This window comes from Balearica regulorum, chromosome 17 (genome assembly GCF_011004875.1).
Source record: "Balearica regulorum gibbericeps isolate bBalReg1 chromosome 17, bBalReg1.pri, whole genome shotgun sequence".
Taxonomy (NCBI): domain Eukaryota; kingdom Metazoa; phylum Chordata; class Aves; order Gruiformes; family Gruidae; genus Balearica; species Balearica regulorum.
The window spans coordinates 15,274,699-15,288,733 of record NC_046200.1 but is presented as its reverse complement, the minus strand read 5'-3'; the positions used below and the strand labels follow the sequence as shown (position 1 = coordinate 15,288,733).

The following is a 14,035-nucleotide window of genomic DNA, read 5'->3' as shown; positions in this document are numbered from 1 at the left end:
TTGAGGGTTCTCCCCCCCCCGTGTGTCGCGCTAATGGCACTGCCCACCGCGCATGCGCCCTGCCCCTCCAGCTCCCCCTCCCACCGCCGGTGGATCGTAAACCCGCGGCTTTGCGCGTGCGCCCGCTCGCGGCGCCGCCGTCACTTCCGGCGCGCGTGCGCAGCTCGTGGCGTTCGGCCGCCATTTCGTCCGCCGCGGTGTCGGTTCCCTCCGGCCTCTCCCTCCGCCCGGCCCGGGAAGCGGCTCCGGTGGGGAAGCGCTCCCCGCCGCCCCCAGGGAGCACCATGCCGGCCGGACCCGTGCAAGCCATGCCTCCGGCGCAGCCCGCGCCACCCGCGGAGAGCAAACCGGTGCGGGCCGCGCTGGGGGGGGGGGGGGGGGGGAAGGCCGCGCTGGGGGGGGGCGCGGGGTGCTCCGGGTGCTCCGGGGCCTGGGCACGGCAGCGGGGCTCGCTGGGGGCATTTCGGTCTCTGGCTTCTTACACCGCCGCGGTGTTTGTGGTTCGGAGGGGCTGCAGTTCCCTCCCGCCGTTCGCTGCGGATTCCCCTTGGCATCGCCCGCAGCTCCCCGTTCGCCCGCGGGCAGCGCGCTGTCCTGCTTTTCCCTTTTCCCGGTTTAATTAAGGCAGTTATTCTTCAATTAGAAATCCGCGGTTCCCAACAAACCCCCAGGGACTTTAGCGGTGTGTATGTTCGCAAGGCAGCTCCGCGTCACGGTTAAATAAAAACATCTCGCGTGCGCGGCGTTGCCTTATCCTTCAGCTCCTCGAGATGGGGTTTGGAGGGAGCGGGAATGAAAACGCAAAATATTTCTGGTGCCTTTCTCTTAACGCACCTTCAGGTTGTATTTGACTCGAGAGAGTTTTCTGCCTTGGAGTTCCCGTGGATTTAGCAGAGCCGGTAGCTTTAATGGTATTTTAAAGTTTCCCTGACTGTTCCTGTTGAGATAATAAACACTTCCCATACACCTCTTCTCTTCTATAACGGCTTCTTTTGGTGAAAGCTGCTTGGTGAGGAGAGAGGAGAGACATCTTTAATATCCTGCAGAGAGCAGCTTCTGGTCTTACTGGAAAATAAAGCCAATTGCAGGGAGGTTTCTGGGATTTTAGTTCAGATCCTCCTGTAATATCAGTGAGAAAAATGCCCTGCAGATGTTTTCTGTATGAAACAGCTCTTCATGCAACCACAATAGGATTAAAATCATTCAGATTCTAGTTTCTTGTAGGCCCACAGGCCTCTAGGAACACTCCTAATTTCCAAACCCGTTCAGCAATGCCAAATTATTCCTTGATGTGTTTTTATAGGCATTTCTCTACGCTGCCTCTTGTCTCGGCATTTATAAACCTGCTCAGGTTCAAGGCTGAGATAGTAAAAACGCCAGGAGGATTTGTTTTGGTTCCCATGGAGTGGCCTTCCTCGTTGTCTTCCTGCGCCCGCCCCTGCAGCGGCTGCCCTTGACAAACATCGTCTCCCGCCCTGAGAAGCCGAGCAATTAGTTTGTGGGATTGGTGATTCAGATTCTTAAACCAGATCAGGAAAACGAAATGATTTGGGGGCTGGGGAGGAGGATCGGCCGTGCTGTCTGCCATTTGTAATACTTAGTTCTTACACAGCCCTCGTTAAGCGTGGGATTGCAGAACAAGGTGTGTTAGGATTGTTATTCCCAATGCAGATGAGGAAGCTGAGGGATGAATTTTCCCGCTCAGCCAACTGAAAATAGTCCTAGTCTGGGTTTGCAGCCTGCCAGGCCTTGCTTTCACTCCCAGTGCTGGTATACAGCACGTTACTCAATATTATTTGAAAGTCCTTCCCTTGTTCTCAGCTTTGATTTAGGCTGTGTGAATTTAGGGTCTTGACTGATTGCAAACACCGCAGTGAAAGATGTCTTCCTGTACCACCACCTTTCGAATAGTTGCTACAGTTGTGAGGCAGTGCTACAGAGGACTGTAAGAAAGAAATATATGTGTATATATACCTTTTTATTACAGCCAGAAGAGGAGCCAAAAGAGGAAGCGGCGCCAGCCAAGCCTGTGGTAGGAATTATTTACCCTCCTCCGGAGGTCAGGAATATTGTCGACAAGACTGCCAGCTTCGTAGCCAGGTAAACGACACCGGTATCATCTCGTGTTTCCTGGGATTTTCATGCTTTTCTTCAGTGCTAACGTCTGCGCAGCTCCAGAAACTGAAGCAGGTCACAGTCCCTTTACGTGAGGAATTTGAAGGATTGTGTCTCTACCAGTGAGACTGTGGAAAAGACAGTATTCTACTTACAGGAGTAAGACATGCTCTGCTAGAAAAACTGTGATAGTAAATAAAGTTCTTGGCAAAATCTATCACACGTGTTGCAGTAACCAGGTAACAGTCGCTCCAGGTAAGGAGTCACAACTGTATTTTTCCAGCATGTAGGTAGATTCCAGCCGCTGGGATGCGTGTTTGTCCATGCCTCAGTCATCTCTTTCCCTCGATAGCCAGGGGGAGAGGAGTGTGTACCTCCAGAGACCAGTCTGATCCTCTCTTAGGGTGGCTGAGCTGCCCGTGATGTCTTATTGGATTTTTTCCCCCCTGTTGACTGTAGCAGATTGATTAGCGTGAGTATAGATGTCAAATTTAAGGGAGGAGTCTAAAAGTTGAGTAAATTTTACTCATTTGGGCTTCTTCTATTTGCCCAGTGTCATCATTCTGCAAGTGCAAGGTGTTAGTGCTAGCTAGGCCGTCTTCCACTGTTGTTTTTGTTAATGCTTGGGAAATTCTGGCTGTCTTAACCTCTACGTGAGCTCTCAGGGGACCAGACCTTGGTCTTCCTGCAGGTACAAGTAGCACAGAAAGTAAATACTCTCCTTAACCTTTGGGGCATCCAGACGGGCTGCGCCCTGCCTGCTTTCACCTCGCTGAAACAGGACGGTTGTTGCTGTGGGTTTGAGACAATTCCTAAATGCTGATCGAGTCAGATATTTACTGCGTAACTGATCTCTAACGTGCTGCCAAGGAGCGTTGGCTTCCTTTGAGGATATTGTGGAGACCTCCTTGTTTGGAAGAGGCTTAGTGTCTAAGCAAGACCTGGAGGTATCCAGAGAATAGGAAGAGAAACATGGAACAGCGGCTGTGAACTTTCACAAACTACCTTGAAAAAAGGGTTTGCACTTTACGTGGGAGGAGCGAACGTTACCTGAACTAAAATTTAGGGCTCTCCTAAACGCGGTCTCTGCGCAGGCTGATGATTACCTGCTTTTTTGTGAACTGTCTGGAAATGAAACTAGTCTTAAAAGCTTGTTAATAGAGCAAATAAAATTGGTCTAGTAAGTAATTTGTAAACTTCATCCAATAAATTGTCTAATCCAGTAAATGATCTTTTGCTTGTATGTAGCCAAATGAGATTGTGGGGCACTTGTGAGTTTTTAACCGTCTTAAATACTCCCTGTGAGGAGTTACAGACTGAATTAGGACTTAGTGTGTGTACAAGTGGCTGCTGTGTTGAGTATGAGTTACTTCGAGGTGAACGTCCACATAGGAGAGAGAATTGTCTTCTGATCCACCGACACATCTTACTGTGAAAGAAACAGACCTTTACGCTTGTGTTGATGCCCGCTCATCTAAACAATTTTATCTTTTTCCTCCCCAGAAATGGTCCAGAATTTGAAGCTCGAATTCGTCAGAATGAAATAAATAACCCTAAGTTCAATTTCTTGAACCCCAACGATCCTTACCATGCATACTACCGGCACAAAGTCAGTGAGTTCAAGGAGGGTAAAGCGCAGGAGCCCTCGGCTGCTATTCCCAAGGTGATGCAACAGCAACAGAGTGCTCAGCAGCAGCTTCCGCAGAAGGTAAATACTCCTTTCCGCTGTGCTCGAGAACTTGGCGTCTAACTGGTTGTGTCACAGCCTGATGTTAAGCAGAAGGTCTGAAAGGCCAGGCAAATGAAGGAGTTTTGTAGAAACGTTTCCAGTTTTTTCTGCCGGAAGGATCAACTTCCCCTTCAAACACAGAGTACAAGATGTTGCTAATCTTGTTTAGCTCTGCCTCTACACGTACTGGATAGAGAAAGGGCACTGACTGAGTCCGGGTCTTTCGCACGCCTTGCACGGCCAGTAACTCTGTGTGTTATTGACTGTCGTGGAGGATTACAGCACAGTCCTGATGGCTTCCAGTTTTGTTAAAAAACAAATGTTGCTCCAACAGCTAGTAGGCCTAAATACAGATGTCCAGATATATCCCGTGGTACTAATTTTTCTCATCCTCGGAGCTGCCAGGATATCTAGACTGATGTTGCTTTCCAGCAACAGCTGAAGGACAACCAGGCTCTGCCGAGTGTTTGGCAATGATTTCTTTCCTCGGTCACTGAGCCGTCTCTGTTCTGCTCCGCAGGTGCAGGCCCAGGTGATCCAGGAGACAGTCGTTCCAAAAGAGCCGCCTCCGGAGTTCGAGTTCATTGCAGATCCTCCCTCAATCTCAGCCTTCGACTTGGACGTGGTGAAGCTCACGGCACAGTTCGTGGCTCGGAACGGGCGCCAGTTCTTGACTCAGCTGATGCAGAAAGAGCAGAGGAACTATCAGTTTGATTTCCTTCGCCCCCAGCACAGTCTCTTTAACTACTTCACTAAGCTGGTTGAACAGTACACCAAGGTAGGCAGTTTACCTGTCGAACTGATTCCTCCAGCAGCAGCATTGATTTTTATCAAGACTACTGAAGCTCTACAAAACAGCCAGACTAGAAATATGTGCGGATTGAGGAGTCCGTCCTTTAAATATCTTGTGCTTTGTTGACAGCATGTGGCGCTGCACACAGTGGGCCGTTACTTAAATGTATCATATATTATTGTAATATAAGTAAAAGTTGTGGTTTTTTAAAATGTGGAGGGTGGTTGGAAGGCCAAGAGTGAATATTTTTAAGTGCAAGCATGAGTGATAAGTAATAAGAGGGCTGCAATAGGATAAATGGAACGTAGCCCCAGGGATCCGCTGATATTTTTATCAGTGTGGAAAGAGAAGAATTGCTTTTAAGGAGGCTTCGGCAAAAAGAATTGACACCAACTGTCATGTGAAATATGTTTCAGATCTTGATCCCACCGAAAGGCTTACTCCTCAAACTGAAGAAGGAGGCCGAAAATCCCAAGGAAGTCCTAGATCAGGTACTGCACGAAAAATTTGCAAAACTGCTGAAGCTCTTTGGTTATGTTTTGAATTTTTTCTCTTTGCACGTTTCTGACTTATTGGCGGCAAATACAAATACACGGAGGGTATTTGGTCCCCCGTGGTCACTAGAATACAGAGTGCCCAAGCCTGCCTTTAAACTACAAGCAAGTGTTCTCGGGGGTGGTTTGCTTGCAGCGGCGTAGATACTACACAGTGCCATTTCCAAGCGCTTTACAAAGTAGAATGTTTCCCTCAGAAGACTTCCCAGCGATGCTTCAGTCACTTACAGTCCTTCCGAGCTGTTCTTTATCACTTTGACTTCTCCTGGTCTGCAGTACGTTACTCAATAGACAAACCCGTAGTTTCTAAATGAAGTACAAGTTTTTTTTTTTTCTGTCGTGCCAGACCTCTGAAGTAGTGCTCGTGTAACTGCCCCGAAAGGGTTGGTAGTGTAAACTTCCAGATGCTCTAGAGGTGACTGTGATTTGTTCCTCGTCTGACATTTGGTGTTTGCTTTATGTCTGCTTGTGCAGGTGTATTACAGAGTGGAGTGGGCAAAGTTTCAGGAGCGAGAGAGAAAGAAGGAAGAGGAGGAGAAGGAAAAGGAGCGTGTTGCCTATGCTCAGATCGATTGGCACGACTTCGTGGTCGTGGAAACAGTTGACTTCCAGCCCAATGAGCAAGGTACTGAAGTTAAGCGTGGTAACCTCTGTCAAACTCTGCTCCCTTGAGTAGGGACTGCGTCCTGAAACGCTGTTTTTAGACAGACGTTGGGTCTTACAGCCGCAGATCCTTCAAAGATGGAACGGGAAGCCTTCCAGTGACAGTGGGCAGGGCCGGGCTTTTTCTGGAGTCGGTAATGTTCTCCTTGCACAAGGTCCAGGACTGCACTAGTGCTCGCTTCTCCGCTTCCACCAGGACGGCAGAGCTTGTGGTGCTTTCACCGTCTTCAGCTGTCATGCTGATGTTGGTCTGTACGGACTCCATCCACTCCCTTCTCTATACCTTGGCTCCCAGGAGGTTTCAGTGCCGCTGCTCTGTAAAGAAGCTGCTTTTCACTCAAGAAACCCGTATTTCTGTCTGCGCGTTGAGTGACAAAATGGGAGGATAGAGAAACAGCAGCTCTGTTTTCTGTGTTGTAGGGAATTTCCCTCCTCCCACCACTCCAGAAGAGTTGGGAGCTCGAATCCTGATCCAGGAGCGTTACGAGAAGTTTGGAGAAAGTGAGGAGGTTGAGATGGAGGTGGAGTCAGACGAGGAAGATGAAAAGCAAGAGAAAACAGATGAGCCCCCAGCCCAGCTGGATCAAGACACACAAGTGCAAGATATGGATGAGGTAACTGGCCGATAGAATCAACATTGCTTTTCTCCCGTAAAGTTTGTGTTGTTTATGATGCCCTTTGTTTTCACTGTAAGAAGTTCCTCAGTTTCTTGAGGAAACGAGATTTCCTTCTGATGGAATCTCCAAACAACCTGTTTCTGCTGGAATATGGTATTTTTAATATTTCCCATGTCAATACAATTTCCAAGAGAGAAATCCAGTATCTTTGTCACCTAACCATGTAGATTTTGTATTTCTGTGATCAAGCCTTTTGGGCTTTCTTCTGCATAGAGTGGAGCACTGAAACATGACTCATTTTAGACTCTACCCACTCCATGAAAGCTGTTTTTCTGGTAACAAGGAACAAGAGCGTGGTTAACCGTACCCCCCTGTGGTAATGTGGAAGCTGAGGAGTACTTGCTTCCTCTTCTGGGTCCACTGAATTTCTGAACCATTATTATCCAGAGGAGCCACTGTAGCGTAGGTGTCCAGAGGCAGAATAGCTCTGTTGCTTTGAAGCTGCGTAATCAGTTCTTCCAGCGCTGCAGAGGATTTTTATGCCTTTATCAAATCTTGTTTGTTGATATTTCCTATAAGAACTTGGTTATGATTTCCCCCCCCCCCCCCCCCAAATAAGGGTTCAGATGATGAAGATGAAGGTCAGAAGGTTCCTCCTCCTCCAGAAACCCCGATGCCACCACCTCTTCCTCCCACACCAGATCAAGTCATTGTGCGGAAAGATTACGATCCCAAAGGTAAATCAGGCTGGTGACAAAAAACTTCATTTCTTCCCAAATAATCACAAAAGCATTTGTTTCTAGGCTGCATCCTCCAATGTGTTTTTAACTGTGTGGTTTTGTTTCTCTAGCCTCAAAACCATTGCCACCCGCCCCAGCTCCAGATGAGTATCTTGTTTCCCCCATCACTGGAGAGAAAATTCCTGCCAGTAAAATGCAAGAACACATGCGAATTGGTCTCCTGGATCCTCGATGGCTGGAGCAGCGCGACCGATCCATCCGGGAAAAGCAGAGTGATGATGAGGTCTATGCCCCAGGTCAGCTTGAGCGTCCAACGCAGCTTGCAAAACCGCGTTCCTAGAGAAGTTCAGTGAACTGTGAGCGTACCCCCTCGCTCCCACCTATAAGGACTGTCTTAAATGTAGTTGATTCTGTAGATATGTCTGTCTTTAGCACGTTGAAGCTTTTTGGTAAACTTAAAGAGCATTAGCTGCTGTTGACCGGCTATCGGTGGCTGTCTCTTTCTAAAAAGAGCAGCGCTCAGCCATTAGGTGCCAAACAGTTTAAAGATTGTTAAAAGAGGCTTAATCATGTTTGATTATATTACTTGAGATAAAAATTTTTCTTTTTTTGCTTGTAGGTTTGGATATTGAAAGCAGCTTGAAGCAGCTGGCGGAGCGCCGTACTGATATCTTCGGTGTAGAAGAGACTGCTATTGGTAAAAAGATCGGTGAAGAAGAAATCCAGAAGCCGGAGGAAAAGGTAGAGGGGAAACTGTGGGTTTTTTAACAGGTTCCTTCAGCGTTACGAATGCTCAGAGAGACAGGAGTCTTCTAACTTTGTTCTCGCTGCAGAGCTGCTCCCTTGGTTTGTTTGCAGCTCACGTTGCAGTCTGAACGCGTTGGGGTTATTCTGATTTATTTTATCCTCTCAGGTGACCTGGGATGGGCACTCGGGCAGCATGGCCCGCACACAACAGGCTGCTCAGGCCAACATCACTCTCCAAGAGCAAATCGAAGCTATCCATAAGGCCAAGGGACTGGTGCCAGAAGATGACAGCAAGGAGAAGATCGGTCCCAGCAAACCCAATGAGATACCGCAGCCGCCTCCTCCTTCATCGGCATCAAACCCCCCGGCCAGCGCTCAGCCCATCACGTCCGTGCCTCGTCCGCCCGCAGTAAGTGTTTGGGCATCCAAAAGCAAACGACTGCGGCCAGCCTTGATTAGAAGGGAGTCCTGGCAAAGGCTGGGGTTGTAGCGGCAGGACGCTGGCTTAGAAGCAGGTTTTGAGTGAAGTTCACGTTTCCAAATGACTCTTAAACCATCGGGGAACCCTATTGAACTGGCTGTTAAAAATAGAAAATAAGATTTAGGTGGAGCTTTTTGTCCTTGGAGGTATCCGAAAGATGTGATCAGTTGGGCAGAGGGAACAACCTGGGCAGCGAGATCTCGGAGGAAGGAAGCGTGGCTAACGAAGAATGGGCTGGGGCCTTTTTTTAGGTGTAGAAAGGCGTGATGCAGAACAAACGTAGCTGCAGGTAGGAAGCGTTCCCAGGTGACTCCCTGCCCCAAGGGTTCTGCGACGTGACTGAAATAGCTCCTTCAAGGTCGTGACATGGCTCCCGATCTGATACTGGAGTGGTGAGGGAAGGAAGAACCACTTAATGTGTTCCTGAGGCTTCTGTGCCCATTGAGGGGCAGCTTGGGCTGCGTGAGGATCCCCGCAAGTCTCTGGCCTGCAGAAATCTTCTCTGTGTCATCCTGGTTATTTTAATCGGGATCGCGAGCAGCCCCGAGCATTCCTGTACGTACCTGCTAAGAAAAAATTGCTTTCTCTCTCCAGATGCCGCCTCCCGTTCGTGCCGCTGTTGTTTCTGCAGTTCCAGTCATGCCTCGTCCACCGATGACTTCCGTGGTCCGGTTGCCTCCAGGATCCGTCATAGCCACCCCCATGCCACCGATAATCCACACCCCGCGCATCAACGTCGTCCCCATGCCGCCTTCCGCTCCTCCCATCATGAGCCCCCGCCCGCCTCCCATGATAGTACCAACAGGTCAGTAACTTCAGCTCGCTCTTGTTAATTGGCAGCTCATTCCTCTCTCCTGGGCTTGAGCTTTGATTCCTTTTTTTCCCTTTTCTGCCTCTGATAATGGCGTGTAATTAGGATTGCAAGACCTTAAGTCCCATCGTTAGGAATTTTGGGGTGTTTGATGTGGCGTAGTACCTGGCAGTACTGCTTTTGGGTTCAAGAAGGAGAGCTCAGTCTTGCTGGTGGGACATCTTACGTCTGTGTCCCTGGGAGCCTGCCCGGGTGAAGATGAAGATTCCACATTGCTTTCCACAAGGAAGCAGAGTGAGGAGGAACGGCCAGCGCCTCGCTGGGTGCTACGGCTTGCTACAGAAGTAGCTGCTGCAGGAGGAAGAGCTTTTGTCTGGCCCCTTTCCTCGTAGCAGCTTCATAGCATTTGGTGCTTTTAAATTGACAAGCACAATGTGAAAACAATTCTTCCTTTTTTCTTCCTTTTTTTCTTTTTTTTTTTTTTTTTTTTTTTAAAATCGAAGTGCTGGCATTGCTGCCTGCCAAGCTGAGAGCGTTTTCTTTTTTTGCAAGATCTGCAGGAAGCTCTTATGCCGCTTGTTGTCTTTTCCTGGACTGTTTCCCAATATAAAAGATCTTCTAACGTTTGAAGTTTGCATGTTACTGTTGGTTGTGTTAACTTCCTCCATGTATTGTGGAGCATTTATTTTCAGCCTTTGCTGGTCTGCGAGAAGAGTTTTTGTGTAAGGGAGTGTCTGCTGTACTCAGGTTGTGTTGTGTCTCCCCATCCCGTTCCAGCGTTTGTTCCTGCGCCTCCCGTGGCTCCGGTTCCTTCCCCAGCGCCGATGCCTCCTGTTCACCCGCCGCCACCGATGGAGGATGAACCGGTTTCAAAGAAACTGAAGAGCGAAGACAGCCTGATTCCGGAGGAGGAATTTCTGCGCAGGAACAAGGTACGTGTGAGCAGCACCCGAGTCCCGACCCCGCTGGGCTGTTCGGCCTCCTCTGCCCGAAGGGCTGCACGGAGCTGATGCGTGAGCGTATGTCGCAAGGGGATGGCTCCTCTTTCCTGTCGCTCCTGAGCAAACCAAACCGCTTTGTATTTTACCAGAAAGAGCAGTGCAGGGTTACGCACACAAGCGTGGTAAGATAGCTGTAATTAAGGGCAGTGAGAGGTAGCTTTGTAGTAACGTAAAGAAGAGCTAAAGCCGCTAATGAGCTTTTAAGCAGAGGTCTGCTGAGCTGGAGCTGCAGGGGGATTTAATGTATCGATGTCAGCATGATTGTATGGTCACGTGGTGTATTCCTTAATAACGTGAACTAAATGTTAGACTGAATTCCTTCCCGAGGATTGCCGTCATCGTGGGCCGAGTTTTCAGTCCTTTAAGAACCGCAAAGAGGAGCCGTCTTCTGTTTAACGCTTTGTGCATTCGCTGCGCAATGCTGTGAATGCGTGTGGTGTTTGGTGAATGACACCCAAAAGGAGGGGCTGATGAGAGAAACCCAACTACATGTTTTATTTTGGTAGCGGTGAAGGAACTTTCTCAGTGGTGAGGTAAACACGGTTCTGTGTGTTTACTGAGAAGTCGAGATACGTGGCTAGTTTTGGAAAGAAATCATTTGTCTGCCGCTGTGTATCTATAAATAATTTGTCTGCCGCACTTTTATCATAGTCCTGAGCCTCCTTGCCTGTAAGAGACATTATCTTTGTTTCCTCTAGGGTCCGGTCACGGTCAAAGTCCAGGTTCCCAACATGCAGGACAAGACGGAATGGAAACTGAACGGCCAGGTGTTGGTGTTCACCCTGCCGCTCTCAGACCAGGCACGTAGCTTATCAACCCGGCCTCTACCCCTTTGCGTTTTGCTACCGAGTTTCTTCCCTTTGAGAATAGCAGTCGACCTGCACGGCAGGAGCTGTAAAACCCTGGCTCTTCCCCACACTGCGGCCTTTTGTCTGGGGGGGGGAAGAAAAAAAAGCCTGAGCGAGCTCTTTGGTTCTCCCTAGGTGTCTGTTATAAAGGTGAAGATCCACGAGGCCACAGGGATGCCAGCTGGGAAACAGAAGCTGCAGTACGAGGTGGGTATAAGCCCTTCGAATGCTGTTTCGTTCTTTCGGTGCTTTCTCGCTCACAAACCGACTTGTTCCAAGAAAAAGTTGTGATGTACCTGCTTGGGGTATCGGGAAGAGCAGAGGGAATGTTTTTCCCCGTCTGTGCAGCGCGCTCGGTCACGGAACTGCACGCTGTTACAGCATGACAGGCCTTCAGCGGGCGGCATCGGCAGATCCTCACGTTATCGCTGCTGTGGATGAATCCTTTGAGCTTGATGGCTTTCTCTGAAATCAGCCTGTTACTTTATGGGGTGTTTTGTCGTGTGTTGCCTGGAAGGTGGGCGAGAGTACCCTGTAACCCTGGCAGCTCTGAAAAGATGTGTTTCTCCAAACCACGACGGGGAAGAGCTCGCTCGCTCTCTCTTCCTCTCAAGACCGGAGCTGTTAGAAGGGCACCGTTCCTTTTTAATAACTGGTTCCCAGTCATGCATGTGCACAGGCACGACCTGCTGCCGGAGCAGTGAACTTTGCGCACTTATCTCCTCGGGAGTTCGGCTGCAGGCAGATACTGCGTTAACCCTTCGTGAGAAAGGAAGCTTAACTCTGGGTTTTTAAAGGGGGGGGAAAGAACAGGGAGGGGAAGTGGAGCCTAAATAACTTCCCTGGTTGTGGTGACTGTCTTTATCGATATGTTTGTAGGTATATAGTGCGTATTGTCTGTCGTTCCCAGCGTACCCACCTCTTCTGAGGTACTGGGTTCTCTCCAGGGTTTTTGAAAGCCCACAGCGATCTGTCCTCGCCCTGGTCTGAGAGTAGGGCCAGGAGGGCTTCATCCGCGGGGCGATTTGTGGGAAGGGAGCGTTACCGCTTCTGCTCTGACTGTTTGGGTTTGGTTTTCTTTTTTCTCTCCTCTTCCCCCTCAGGGCATTTTCATCAAGGATTCGAACTCCCTGGCTTATTACAACATGACGAGCGGCTCTCTGATTCACCTGGCTCTCAAAGAAAGAGGAGGCAGAAAGAAATAGGAGCCGCGGAGCCCAGAGACGTGACGTGGCTGCGGTGCCACCCCTGTAACCCCAACCCTGTGAATCCTCCAGCCTTTTTAGGGGCTCCTGCGCCTGCCTGCCAGCTCTGGTTTGAAAAGAGAGACTCTGCTCCCCGTGTTTGGGTGGCCGAGGAGAGGGGGGAAGCCGATAGAGCCCTGAAAGTTGTGTTAACTGTAGTGACCTAGTCTGTAACTGCAGCAGCCTGTCGGTGCTCGATGCTGTGCTCGAGTGCCGGCTCTCCGTTGAATTCCCTCGTGAATCACCGTTGAGGTCGTGCCCAGCTTAGTCTAGATCCGTCTTTGAGGGCCTTATGCTGACCGAGAACATCACCTCTCCGACTACAACGCTTGCTGCTTCATTTAACCTTTTTCTAATCGAAAACTTCTTCCTCCTCAACATAGTTATTAAGCCCCTTGTTCTTTCTGCCTCCCATCTATCTGCACGAGCCGCTTGCGCTGACCCTGACTGGGATATTTGTCCTCCCGCAGCGTGAGCGTACGCGGCTGCGCCCTGCGGCAGGGGAGATCCGGGTCTGCGTGCGCCTAAGAGCTTCGCGCCGCTTCTGTACGGCCCGTGATTTGTTTTAATAAACGCGCCTCTCGGGACAGGAGTCTGTCGTGGCTCTCCTTCCTTTGGGGTTGGGTTTTTTTTAGCTGCCTGGCTTCGGAGTGCTCGGGTGGCTGCTGGGGAAATGCAGTGGGGTTTTGTAACTCATTTCCGAGGAAAAGCTGCAAGAAGAGGGGTTTGTTGAAATTTCCCTAGCGCTGCACAGTTATTCCTGAACGTAAAGTGTGTTTGTGTCACAGGGTGGCAGGAAGATACTTTGGATTTGGTGAGAGTTTTATCGGAAAAATGTGGTTTACGCTGTATATCGCGCAGCTGGCGTCTCTCTGCTCCGGAGAGCGTGCAGCTCTGGAAAATAGGTTATTCCTGCGCTGTGTTGCAGCTTGATAGAAACATAACGGAGCAAAGTTAATTTACGGCGAGATAATTAGGTGCCGAGGAAGAGGCGGCCGTCGCTGCCCCAGCAGCCGTGTGGTTTGGGTACCTCTGCAGCTCTCTTGGGATTCTCCAGAGCCGTGGGGTTATTTATTATTTTTCACTTTATTTTTCACTTTATTTTTAGTGGTGGTCAGGCGTTACAAGAACGTCCTGTTTCACCTTTTTCTGCACCAGCACCCTTCCCGCGATCTTTGACCCATGATCCCCGCTGTGGGACACCGAATTCAGAGCCCTGCGGGAAGGTGGGATAATTCCTTCCCTTTTGCTTTTAAAAACTAAACAAATAGGTACAGTCTCGGAGAAAACGAAACGGCGGCGAGCGGTGTTAAAACCAAAGTGCCAAAAAAGCTCTGAAATGGAGAAGTTGTGTTTTTTTAACATCCGGTACGGGGGCCCAAACGTGATGGAACTGTGCTGAAGGTTGGGGCTGCCAGAAGAATCCGAAATTAAGTTGAATTGTTGCTGATTTTAACGAGCTTCGTTCCCTCGGTCCTTTGGCAATCTGAGAGGGGTCTTGGCTGTAATAACCCCCCCCTCCCTCCTGGGTTTTTTTTGACTGTTTAAGGGAAAAAAAATTGAACGCTGGGATCGGGGGAAAAGCAGCCGGAGGTGGGATGGAGCTCGGTGCTTCCATCCTAGGGCAGGTCCCAACAGGTCCCTGCACCCAGCGCTGTCTCCCTGTTGCTTAAAAATCCTTTTGTGGTTATT

General features: G+C 49.5%; 1 protein-coding gene across 2 annotated transcripts; it reads left to right on the top strand.

The window, feature by feature from the left end:
- The first annotated feature begins 142 nt into the window (after positions 1–142).
- SF3A1 (splicing factor 3a subunit 1) lies at positions 143–12,935 on the top strand. Of its 2 annotated transcripts, XM_075769209.1 has the most exons (16): positions 146–350; positions 1,988–2,100; positions 3,619–3,823; positions 4,365–4,622; positions 5,054–5,128; positions 5,666–5,816; positions 6,275–6,468; positions 7,091–7,208; positions 7,322–7,507; positions 7,831–7,952; positions 8,125–8,367; positions 9,034–9,244; positions 10,028–10,182; positions 10,950–11,051; positions 11,235–11,306; positions 12,203–12,935. In XM_075769209.1, the coding sequence occupies exons 1-16, from the start codon at positions 285–287 to the stop codon at positions 12,302–12,304; spliced, it is 2,373 nt and encodes a 790-aa protein (XP_075625324.1). In that variant the 5' UTR covers positions 146–284; the 3' UTR covers positions 12,305–12,935. The 2 variants fall into 2 exon arrangements, 1 of the variants encoding a protein (XP_075625324.1); XR_012838085.1 differs by having other exon boundaries at positions 143–350; positions 10,950–11,306; positions 12,203–12,343.
- The last annotated feature ends 1,100 nt before the right edge of the window (positions 12,936–14,035 follow it).